The 12205-nt window shown below is 53.0% G+C and overlaps 1 protein-coding gene across 3 annotated transcripts in view; it reads left to right on the top strand.

Moving 5' to 3' along the window:
- The first annotated feature begins 3164 nt into the window (after positions 1 to 3164).
- The window catches only part of LOC134176017 (gonadotropin-releasing hormone II receptor-like), a 38172-nt gene continuing 29131 nt past the window's right edge, over positions 3165 to 12205 (top strand). The window contains exons 1-4 of one of the 3 annotated variants that reach the window (XR_009969226.1): positions 3165 to 4547; positions 5746 to 6255; positions 6692 to 6893; positions 7155 to 8567. Coding sequence is in view for 2 of the 3 variants with exons in the window: in XM_062642583.1 (XP_062498567.1) it covers positions 5749 to 6255; positions 6692 to 6893; positions 7155 to 7564 (1119 nt within the window). In the remaining variant the exon portion in view is untranslated. Of the gene's footprint in view, positions 4548 to 5745; positions 6256 to 6691; positions 6894 to 7154; positions 10018 to 12205 lie in introns of those variants that run through there. The other 2 variants (XM_062642583.1, XM_062642584.1) reach the window with 2 other exon arrangements.

Genomic DNA, 12205 nt, shown 5'->3' on the forward strand with positions numbered 1-12205 from the left:
CCCTGCTTCTCACTCCTGGGTAATGCCTCAAAGGTCCCATGGGGCTTTCAGCTTTCCCCACGTCTCACCTCTCTCCCAGTGAAATGGAGGAAAACAGCCCTTGAATCTGGCCTGTGTTTGGAAGGGCCATCCAAAGGGAGCGCTGAAATATGGCCTTTGGGACACACAGTCCAATCTGGGAACATGGCGAGAGGAGGCTATTGATGTTTGGAGAATCACGATGGTCCCAAAGGGAGTAGAAAGAAGTGAAGGATAAAAGAGGGCACGGAAGGCAAAGACAAGGAGAGCAACTAAAACCCATCCAAAAATAAGGACAAAATGGTTCACTTCCGTGGGTTAGTCACAGTGAAAACATTGGGATTTCATAACTTCTTCCAGCTCAAGATAAATACCCAGTTAGGGCAGTGAAAGCCCTGGCTGGGTCAGTGTGCCGGAGCCAAAGGGGACCCATGGCCCCTCCATCAGCCCTATGGGTGATTTTCCTGGTTTACTGGGGGCCTGGAGCATCACAGGACCAAGGTGCTGGATGAGATTTCCCAAATTGATTCCCCCCAGCTGAGGCTTCCAGCCTGGGCAAGGAAAAGCTGCTGTGGGAAAGGTGAACAGCAAGTGGAATGGTGATGCACACTTGTGTCTGGGTTTATCGCTGGGTGATCATCGAATGGGGCTCAGCACCAAAGCCCACCAGGTTTTCTGGAGCTTGACCTCCGGGATTGGTCTAGGGTGATGGATTCACTCTTCTCTCTTGTCTAGTTTAGAGATGGGGAAAGTTTGCTCTGGTCGAAATGTCCTGGTGAGAGATGGAGGAAAGATCCTGAGAGCTGCGGCTCCACCTGGGAAGGGGTAAATCTGGGGAACCTCTGGGAATGATGCTCTGGGCTCCCCTGCCACAAGGGTCCTTGTCCTTTGCACCGTCCTGGCTGGGTGTGTGACCTGGATGTCCAGCAAAACCAGGAGCACCAGCCAGGGTATAAAAAGATGGGAATTGCAGTGGATTTGAGGATTGAGAACATGTTTTTCCCAGCACCACCATCCAATGGCATGGTACCCCTGCAGAAACGGCTCTTACCAGCGAGGTCTCCAGCAAGGCTTTCATATGCGAAGCTGAAGCAGAAAGAGTGTGTTATTTCACCCAGAAACGCTCCACAGACACAGTTTACCAAGATACAGAACCCGGTGGGCAGGAGAGATCCCTCCCTCTGCTTCAAACAAGGGCTTTTAGGAGGTGGACAGGATGACCCACATTATTCCCATGAGGCACAGCAATTATTGTCCCTCTTGGCAGGCTCGGCAGAGCGGCCAGGGCTGGGTGAGCAGGCAGAATGAGACACTGGTTTATCCCCAGTGACCGCTGCGCTGTGCTCCTCTGCCTTTGGCTGAAGGATTTCAGGGAATGGAGGCTGTTGGCGCACCACGGACCTGTGCAGAGCGCACAACCGGAGGCAGCATCGCGCCGCACGCAGCCCCGATGCTGTTTTCTCGAGGGGAGGATGAGTACTGGGAGCTTCCCAACCGCTTGACTTGTGAACTTTGGGTAAGGAGAGAAGCCGTTCCAGAGGTGAGCTCATTTCTAACCCCGGGAAATGACTTCATGGACGCTGGTATTTACTCACAAAAACATCGCATGTCAGATGTCCCTGACTAGACTTTCTGTTTCGGGTCCAGTATGAGACAAGAATTTCCTTGGACGAGCTGCTCCTGGGACAATTCAAGGTTTGGAAGAGGAGAAGAATTGGAGGGGGAATAAGAGAATAAAAATTGGCATTAAAAGCTCTGAAATCATGAGGTTTTTCTGAGCAAAGGGGAACTGCTGGGCAGCCAGCCCAGCACAAACACCCGAGGGTGCTGGGGGTGAGGGTGCAGGTGATGGGTGCTGCTATAGGATGGTTCTGCTGGAACAAGAGCAGTCATTTCCCCCCCCCCCATAACACTCAGCAGCAGGAGTTCCTCTCAGAAGTGAAATACAAGTTGTTCTCTCTTTTGTGAAGCCAAGACCCTGGTGGTGATTTAGGAGCACAAACAGCAGCAGGTTCCCTGCCACGTGTTTGCACTCGGCTAATGGAAATTACATCCCGTGCCACTTCCCTGCATGAGATCCCAGTTTCTACAGGATATCCGATGGAAAAACACAGCACTTGCCTTTCTCTTTATGGTCTGCTTATGCAAGAATTGCTACAGGGGCTGTAGTACCTGTTGAGGCTTCCTAGTTTCTGTTTTCTCCAGCATCCCGGCATGATCCGTATGGATTTGGGGAGAAAAATCCTAGTTGGGGATGCCGGGAGATGCTCTGGCTCCCTGTAACCCAGCGCTGGGCTGCAGCTCCAGGGATGTACTGGGGCAGCATCCCAAAAGGAGGGGATTTTGGGAAGAGCCAAGCTGGGGTGTATGGAAACAAGCCCTGCCTGCCAGCGCTGTTTCCTCATCCCGGGGACCAAAAGCCTCTGATTATTAAACCAGTGTTCAGAGCTTCAGCTGAAGGCTGCTGAGCAGACAGCATCCAAGCTGACCTTTGAGGAGAGGAGGGGAAAAAAGAAACAAGGGAAAACACAAGGGGGTTACTGTGCAAACACCGGAGGAAAAGAGTCATTTTCATGAGGAACCCCACCCTCCAGTAAGACTTATTGCTAACGCATGCCCAGGACATTTCTGCGTGATGGCATGTTAAAAACATCCTCTCTGAACAGGGACCAAAGGCTTTGCTGTGGCATGAGCGAGGCTTACAGGCCCCCAGAAAAATCCTGTCCCTCTCTTACATCATACAGTCAGGGATGGAGAGGACATTTCTAGACAAAAAGGCAGCCAGCCAGGAAGGAGGACAAACAGGGAATACATTCCTGACTCACTATTCAATTGCCTTCGTGCAGGTGCAAAGAGCTAAATGAAAGGGAAAATAAGGATGAGCATGTGGGGCCGATTTAATCTCATCTTTAAGCTGGGGCCTGACGCCAGGAGGAGGTGGCTGCTGGAACAAACAGGCTTCCATGCAGCTTCTTTATGGGTTTTGTGCCTTTTCTCCCCTCCAGGGACCAGGCTTTCCTGCGATGCTGAGGGGTGATGCCCCTACCAGGTAAGGAGGTGATGGGGACGGTCCCCTTGCACGTGGCAGGGGTGGCTGGTGCTCACTGGGCCCTGCACATTGAATACATGGATTGCCCTCTGAGTTTCCAGCTTGATCCCTTTTGGTTCAGTGTGGAAGTGATGGGGGGGTCAGGGGACTCTGATGGATGGTGGTGCCCCTCCTGGGTCTCAAGAGCTGGTCTCTCTGCCCTACAATTTGACTCTTAAACCCACAAAGGGGGAAAGTTCTCCTTTCTGCTTGTGTCCAGCAGCACTCCTGCTAGCAGAGCAGCCGCAGAGATGGTGCAACCCCAGTGAGACCTCAGGCATCTCCTCCCAGGGATAAATGGGAATAGATTTAATAATGGAAAACCTAGCCCAGAAAGGGAACCTCCTCTTTTCAGTGAACAGCATAGAGCCACCACCTCCGACCTGAGACCTGCAGTCCCCATGCACACTGTGTACTTCTTAATGTAATAGACCAGGAGATGTGAAGGTCTATTTGCGTGTAATTATAGTCCCTGTGCTGCTCATGGGAGAGTGTTCGCTGGTGCTGGCCACAGCAGGGCTTGGGGCTGGTCCTCTGTCATCCCCATAGCTCATTCACTCTTGCTGGCCAGAGGAGCAGGATGTCCTCAATTTCCCTCTCTGCCCTTGCATTGCACATCATATTTATTTAGCTCCTGTGAGCAATTTGTCCCTCCTGGGGTTTCACATTGAGCTCTCACTGCATTATGCTGAAAGAAATAAAGAAAGAACAAGGTGGGATCAGAAAGAGCACAGAAAAGAGATGTATATTCATTAAAATGGAAAAATGACCCAAGCTGCTTCTTATTAATTCCCTCCTTACAGCGTTTCCAGTTCAAGCACATTCCTGTGCTCATCAGTGATGCTCCTATGGATCTGTGTGGTCCAGGAGCATCGCTGTGCCACGTGTGTGCCTGTGTGTGCTATGAGTCTCCTGGTTGTCTGAGCAACGGGGTATTCATCACTAACTCCAGGGATAATTAACTCATTTCCCTGTATTTATAGAAAACTGATGCAGGGAGTGTTGGCACTCATCCCTCACGGGGCCACGTTTGGCCAATGCATCTTTGAGTTCTGGCCATTCCTTGCGATACAGCAGCTTTGTCATCACACTGCTGCCTGCTCATTAAGCCTGCAACCAGCAGCTCCTTAAGCCTGCAAGGGCAGGGGTGAAACACCACCATCTGCCTGCCCCGGGCTGCCCATGGGTGCCCACCTCCTGGTTTGCCAGCCCAGGGGATGTTTGCATCGGTGTTGCCATCTCCAGATGCCTGCGTTCGCCTGTGCTAAAATCAGCGTTGCTCCTGGCTCGCAAGGGGAGATTTTGCTGCTTTAAGGGGTTTGTTGCAGGGCTGTGATGCAAAGACGCGCTGGAGCATCCTGACTCGGCACCGCAGTGGAGGGAGACCCGTGGGGAAGGACAAGGAGCATCTTCTCTCAGCGTCGGGGCATGTGTATGCCAGGTACGTTCCCATCAGCTGGGACTAATGCAGACCTGGACACGGCTTTCCCCTTGTTTCTTGCACAGAGCCTGCAAGCAGCTTGGCACTTTTAAACTGCTTCTTTTTGCTGCTTGCTTGTTGGGTCGGTGTGTGGGGAGGGAGGGGGGTGAGGGCAACAAAGGGGCTTGGGGTGCTGGTTGTGGGGCTGGAGGAGGGCAGCTTGCTGCAAAGTATTGGCATCTCCATCCTGCAGAGGTGGGGAGACAGATCTGATCTCTGCTGCTCTTGTTATTTGCTCAAAGGTAGGGAATGCGGGAAGTGCTTAAAACCATAAGAGCCATACCTTGCCTGCGGCTGGGACTGTTAACAGCTCGTGTCCCTGAGAGCTGGAAGTATTTGCCCTTGAAACATAAGTTGTCTTCACGCTGTTGTTGTGCTTGGGCAAAAAGGGCACCAAAATCAAGCCATGGGGGACCACCACACTGCTCGTCACCCCCAGACACCCCCCATGTGGATGCTTTTTTGCCTTCACCTCCCCTTTCTGCTTCACTTCCTGAAGGCAAAGGGACCTCAAGAGGCGTTGAGCTGGTGATGCTCGGGCTGTGGTAAGGTCCAGGCTTTTAAATGCCACCATAATCCTTTCCTGAGAGGCAGTCAGTCCCCAGACAGTGTGGGGACCTTCTCACCTCCTGACCACCCCCAGTTGCTCCCACCCATGGCCCCGATGTGATGCTGGAGATAGAGGTGGACCATTCAGGTTTAACGTACTAATGGAAAGTGTCGTGGGGCCTCTAAAAAGTTGATCCCTGTTTGCAAAGCCCCTTTGGAAGAGCAAGTCCTTGAACCAGCTGCTCCAGCACAGGCTCAGCCAGCTCTAGTGTGACCCATTCCTGGCTGGGTGCTGGTGGGCAGCAGCTCATCCCTTAGTTCTGGCCACCGGTCCTGCTTCCCAGCTGCTCACCCGCCTCGCAAAGAGCTAAAAATACACTTCTGTGTGAGCAATCTCTATAGCTACGGCAGGGGTTAGCCAAGGAGGGCAGCCAGGCAGTGTCACCACGACTGGGAGATGTGGTGGCTTGGCAAAACAGGCAACACAGAGGGAATGGGCCAGGACTGGGGCATCACTGCTGGTGCCTCCCGTGCCGATCCCAGCATCTCCCCTTATATTGAAGCTGCAGCCCCTAAGAGGGGGATCACGTTGCTGCTTGTGTTCCGGCAGGGGATGAGTGACGAGCGGCTTCCCACATCTCCCCATGTCCCCATCACAGAGGAGGATGCCAACGCCTCCTCCTCCATCTGCCCCGAGCGCTGGGTCGAGCCCCGGTTCACGCAGGCGGCGAGGGTGCGGGTGATCATCACGGTCATCTTCTTCCTGCTGGCGGCGGGCAGCAACGCGGCGGTGCTGGGCAGCCTGCTGAGGAAGAGGAGGAAATCCCACGTGCGGCCGCTGCTCCTCAGCCTGGCGCTGGCCGACCTGCTGGTGACGGTGACGGTGATGCCCCTGGACGCGGTGTGGAACGTGACGGTGCAGTGGTACGGAGGGGACCTCTCCTGCAAGCTCCTCAACTTCCTCAAGCTCTTTGCCATGTACGCGGCCGCGCTGGTGCTGGTGGTCATCAGCCTGGACCGGCACGCGGCCGTCCTCCATCCCTTCTCCCGCGCCCGCCGCCGCAATGGGCTGCTGCTGCGCGCTGCCTGGGCTGGCAGCGTGCTCCTGGCTTCACCCCAGGTAGGGCTCCGTCCTCTCCCCATGTGGTTTGCCCAAGCTGGGTGGGTTTGGAGGAGGGCTTCCCCACCCTGACCGCCCCAGCAAGTCTGCTCCAATCCATTGGTTCCACCACCACCAGACTGGCTTTCTGGAGTGAATTTACTGCGTTGGGTTCCTTAGAGCACCCATTGCAAATCAGGGTATTGCATGTCGGAGCAAACCAAGACAAACCTGAGCAGATCCTCACCGAAATAACGTTTGCTATGGCCAGAAAATGGGGTTTCAGAGCCACCAGATCCCACCCATCCTAGCCATAGCCATGAGTTAGGTGCCCCGAGCACCCTTCCCAGCCCAACAGCAGCAGGGAGGTGCTGTCCATGCACATCCAGGAGCACCTGCAGGATGTGGTGCCCTGCTTCAAAGGCTCTCTGAGTTAATATTTGTTTCTCCATTTCAGCTTTTCCTCTTCCACCTGCAGACGGCCCCAGGAGGGAACTTCACCCAGTGTGTCACACACGGGAGCTTCCGAACGCACTGGGAGGAAACCGTGTACAACATGTTCACCTTCACCACGCTCTACATCACCCCCCTGAGCGTCATGATCGTTTGCTACACCCGGATCATTTGGGAGGTCAGCAAGCAGCTAAAGGTCAATAAAGGTAAGCAGGTCCCAGCCCCTTAGTGTCCACCATGACCCCAAGCCTGGAGCATTGTGGGGTCTGTCCCACCACCCTTTGAACCCCAACTAAAGGGTTTTACATGAATTTCTTGACCCCCTCTCCTTGCTGTCTTCTGCCTCCTGTGGGCCACAGACCAGAGCAGGAGCCAATGTCCCCTCTCTGGCAGAAGCACAGCCATGGATGGCTATGTTCTCCTGGTTTTCTCCCATCTCCCGCTATCCTTTTGGCTCTCCCCGGCAGGTTTGATAAGACATCAAAGTGACCACATCTCCAAGGCACGCATGAAGACTCTCAAGATGACCATAGTGATTGTTGCCACCTTCATCATCTGCTGGACCCCATATTACCTCCTGGGCTTGTGGTACTGGTTCCAGCCAGCCATGATCCAGAAGATGCCGGAGTATGTCAACCACAGCTTCTTCCTCTTTGGCTTGCTGCACACCTGCACCGACCCTGTCATCTATGGGCTGTACACCCCGTCCTTTCGGGAGGATGTGCAGATGTGTCTCAGGGGCATTGAAACAGCCATTACCAGGCAAGAGAGACACAAACCTGTCTCAGTCTCAGAGAAGAACACCAAGGATGGTGCAGTAAACAGCGGGGTGGCATCAGGATGCTCCAACGGGACAACTGTCAACACGGCCTGCTGAAGAGACATACCCACAAGGAGATGGGATGCACAGTTCTGGGGGCTACTTTGTCCCATAGGATCATTCTGAAGACTCATATGGCAATTTGCCACCCAGGTTTGGTGGGTGAGGGCCTGCGGCCAGAAGCTGGGAATGTGCCTCCTACCTGTACTAAGGGTGACAAATATTTGGGGGTATTTATGGACATCCTTCCATATTCTGGCAGCCCTGTGCCAACCAGGAAACCATCTTCTTTTTGCACCCTATGCATGCTCTGGCCCTGATTCTGGGATCAAGCATCTGCTGCACTTCAAGCATCAACCCCTGGGAGGAGCACAGCACTAAGAGGGGTCACCCTGAGGGGCTGCAGAGGTGCAATCTCAGGCTTTTACTCCATTTTCTCCACCCCTAGGGAAAGCTCTCTGGAAAGCTCGGATCTCCTGGCTCAGAGCCTGCCTGGCTCTCCCGTGGCTGTGTGCCAAGCCCTGGGAAGGATCTAAGTCTTTGGGAAGTCATTAGTGCTGAGCATTGGTCCTCCTGGACATGGTGGGAAGGGAGGAGGTGCTGTGGGGATGGAGGGACTCAACTGAGAGGGGTATAAAGAACCATGGTGGGATCAGATGGGATGGGATGGAGTTTCTTCTCCCTTTTGGAGGCAGCCAGAGGGGAACACAGCCCCTACTGCCTTGCTCTGGCATGCAGGGGGTTGTGCAAACACATCCTTACACAGCAGCTCTCTGGGACACAGGGTTGAGCAGATGATATGGGGTAACCAGAGAGCAAGAACCAGACTCAACACTGCCCAGGGCATGAGCTGGCAGCTCATCCACCATGTGTGTGCTCTTCCCATTCTTGCTGTGCCCTAAGAGCTTCTCCCAGCTCCAGCCCCTGCAGGTGATGCCTGGGATGTGTGAACGAGGCAGGTGATGGCATGGAAGGACCACCCTACCCATGGTGGGTGCTGATGGTCTTTGCCTGCACCACGAGGTCAAGAGAGGTTGCTGCAGGGATCAGCGGGGCTGTGGTGAGTAAATGGACGTTTTGTTTCTCATTCCTGTGCCAGAAGTTGCTTGTGAAGGTTGGGGCCTCTTCTCTGGGTGTGGGTTGAAGAGATGGGTTTGTTCAGCTGTGTTGCTGCCTTCCATACAATTAGGGATAATGGATTATTTCTTTGTTCATTCTCAGCTGGTTGTTATTAAATGGGGGGAGGGTGGTTTTGAAGAGTAATTTACTTTTGAGACACGTGGGATTGTTGATTTTCTTTGGGTTTGTGAAAGCTTTGGGCAGCTCAGGAGCCCGGCACTTATAGGAGATGGATTTCTGGGTGTTTTTGTGACTAATGCAGCTATGAATGAGCATCTGGGCTTTATCAGGATGAAAGAGCTTTGGTTTAGAATAACAAGTCTTGACTCTCTGTGGTTGCACATGTGGGGAGGCTGGGAGATGTCTCCCCAAGGAAGCAAATCCCCTTTGGACACCCAGGGGGGCTTTCTCAACCCTGCCTCCCAGAGGGGATGGATCCCCATCGGTCAGAAAGGGTCTGCACTGCTCTCCCAGTGCCCCAGCCGATTACAATTGGAGGGGTGGCAAGCAGTCCTTGCAGGTTGGCTGAGGCAAGGAGGATATGGAAAGCCACAGCGCTCAGGGTGATGCTGAGCTCTACACTGGTGTCAAGCACTCGGTTTTCCCCATGCAAACCATGATTTATGCTAAACATGCTGCCCGAATTGAGAGCAAAACTCAGTTAGGGTGGCAGGAGCCGAGGCTGGCTGGTGGGGATCAGTGTGAGCCCTTTAGGAAGCATCCAAGCTCCGAGGAGATGTGTCATCGCCGTTTGGCTTTCCTGGGCTCCTTCCACTCAAGGTTAATTACTCAACACCAACGGGGCTCTTGATGCCAGCTTGGCTCGACCGGTGCAAGAAGGAGTTTCCTGTAAGGTGATGGGAATGGCCTGTGGTAGGGGAAGCTAATCTATCCATCAGACACTCACTTGGTCTCTCTGTTTGTATTAGTGGTGGTTGCTAATGGGAGGCAGGCCTTGAAGGTGTGTTTGTTTTCTGGCAAGCCTCGAATAAGCAGGAAAGCGTCTTTAATCTCCTGAAAACATTCTTCATCTGCTTTGTGTTGAGTGGGAGGGAACAGGTCCAGCATTGCTCACACACTTGAGGCCGCTTGTCTCCTCTTGCCCAGACGCAGGATTGCTCAGAGACCTTCTCTGAGGAGCAAGAAGCATTCTTTTTCCTTGTGGGAAAGCTTTACACCCCATGGGTACAGTGAGAGGGCAGAAGCAGGTTTGGCTTTAGGATGAAGAGCAGGAAAATCAGGGTGCTGGCAAGGATACAGCCCTCGGTCCTTGGGGAAGCACAGCGCATCCCTTGGGATGCTTGCAGGCACTTCAGTGCTGCTCCTTCTGCCCACCTCTCGATACCTTCCCTCCTGTTGCTGGTGCTCAAGGCTGACATTCTGGGAAGCCCAGGGTGCCCACAGTGACAGCCTTCAGGTGAGAAGGCAAATGCCACCAGAAGAGAGCGCTGCCAAGACAGGAGCTCGATATTTGCAATAAAAGGGGAGCAGCATCTCCCCAGGGAAGCCAGGGCTGATGTTTCCCGGGTCACTGGGATCTGACCTGGGTCTCGGTCCTGTCAGCACTGGTCCAAAGCCCAGGCCTGGCTTGAATGTCCCTGTGTTTCTGATTGTGCATCTCTTAAATCTGCTCGTACTGAAGAGAGAAAAAGGTTTTTGCATCACTTGAGGAGAGTGAAACCTGGAGCCTCGCTCCCCCCTGCCCTGGGGCTGGTCCTGATTCTGCAGTGCATCCATCTCTGCCTCAAGCCCTTGGTGCCAACAGCACCTCCCCTCCTCAGCTGCCTCCTGAGGGGAGACTGAGATGAGCTCTTAGGCAGAAGCTCTTCCCTGTGAGGGTGCTGAGGCGCTGGCACAGGGTGCCCAGAGAAGCTGTGGCTGCCCCATCCCTGGCTGTGCTCAAGGCCAGGTTGGACACAGGGGCTTGGAGCAAGCTGCTCTAGTGGAAGGTGTCCCTGCCCATGGCAGGGGTTGGGACTGGATGAGCTTTAAGGTCCCTTCAACCCAAACCATTCTATGATCTCTCCATATATATATATATATACACACATGCATATATAGAGATATACACACACAATTACTTATATTTTTATATATATTATTTATTTCCCCTTATGGGAGGCAAATTCTTTCACTTACCCCAATTCTGCCCATTCCTCCCCAGGAAACACCCGTCATCACACTTCCTGCAGTTCCAGCAGGACCACATTTGTCTGACTTGGTAACGGTTCCTGAACGCTCACCGCAGTACCATCATGAACATATTAATAAGCACAGGTAGCTCTATAGTTTACAACTTCTCGACCTCACCCTGGGCTGCCCACTTCAGCCACAGCGGTCCTTTGTTTGGGAGGAAGATCTGATTAATTCCCCATTAGCATTTTGATAGCGCTGTGCGTGCTCAGAGAGCCACACAAGTGGCTTAAAAGGTTAACGGGAACCTTGGGTTAATTCATAATATTGTTGGTTACTCAGCACAATGCTCGCATTAGTTCGGCTGACTGCGTCTCGCCACGTTGGGAAGCACATGCTGGAACCAGCAGGGAGCACAGGAAACAAGCCTGGGAGCAGGGTATTAGGTCTTTTGCCGGCCTGCTATGGTAGAATCTGAGCACCTCAAACGTATTCGTTTTCCCATTGCCTTTGAGGACAGCGCTACCCAGCTCCGCAGACACGGAGGTGAAGGATGGGAGAGGCTGTGCCCAGCATCCCTGCAGGCCTGGGAGTGTAAGGGATGGGGCTCCGAGCCCTCTGAGAGGCACTCAAGACATGTCCATCAGGACTCAGCCCCTACCTGCAGCCACCTCTTTCTTCTGGGTCTATTCAAACTGCTCCAAGCAGGAAAAAGCTGCTTTTTCCCTTTGATACCTGCTGATTTAATTGCAGTGCTTCGCTTCATGTGCCTGCCAGGAGAGCCCCGGCAATACCTTTCTCTCCTGGGGATACAGCCTGGAGCAGCGGGTGCAGAAGATCAGCCTGGGAATTAGCTGCCTCCACTTGGGAAGAAGGCTCAGTGCAATGGCTTAAAGCCAGGCAGACATTAGGAGATAGTGCTGAAGGGCTGCCATGCATTCATTCCTCTTGCTTACTCTTGAGAAACTTTCCTATGCAAAGAAACCCAAGGAAAAGAGCCTCCAAACCCGGCTGCCTTCCTCCCCATCTGTTCCTTTTGCTTGACTCACAGATTCCCAGGTCTGTGCCTTTCCCTGCAGTGCAAACAGCCGTCCCACAACTGCTGCATCACGTCCTCCCTTTCCAAACAGCCCCCAATAGCCCATCTGTTCCAAAAGATGTTTCTTTGCAGACATACGAAGCTTTTAACAACACAATACCCTTTAGATAGCATCCAGGTTTTCTAGCTAGCACATTACCTACCCTAAATGAGACATATATAGTATAAATTATATATAACATGCTGAGGTGGACCAAAAATGGGCAAATATTCCCAATAACCCCATACATGTCTCAAGCTCCTGCATTCAAATATCAAGGGGCAAAGCAGTTGAATCTGTTGTGCAATAGTTTATGTATATGATTTTAATTGCAAATGAGCACTATAATTAGCATGTACATTTCTTG

This window comes from Pezoporus occidentalis, unplaced genomic scaffold, assembly GCF_034315485.1.
Source record: "Pezoporus occidentalis ecotype Australia unplaced genomic scaffold, CSIRO_AGI_Poc_V1 ctg72, whole genome shotgun sequence".
NCBI classification, from domain to species: domain Eukaryota; kingdom Metazoa; phylum Chordata; class Aves; order Psittaciformes; family Psittacidae; genus Pezoporus; species Pezoporus occidentalis.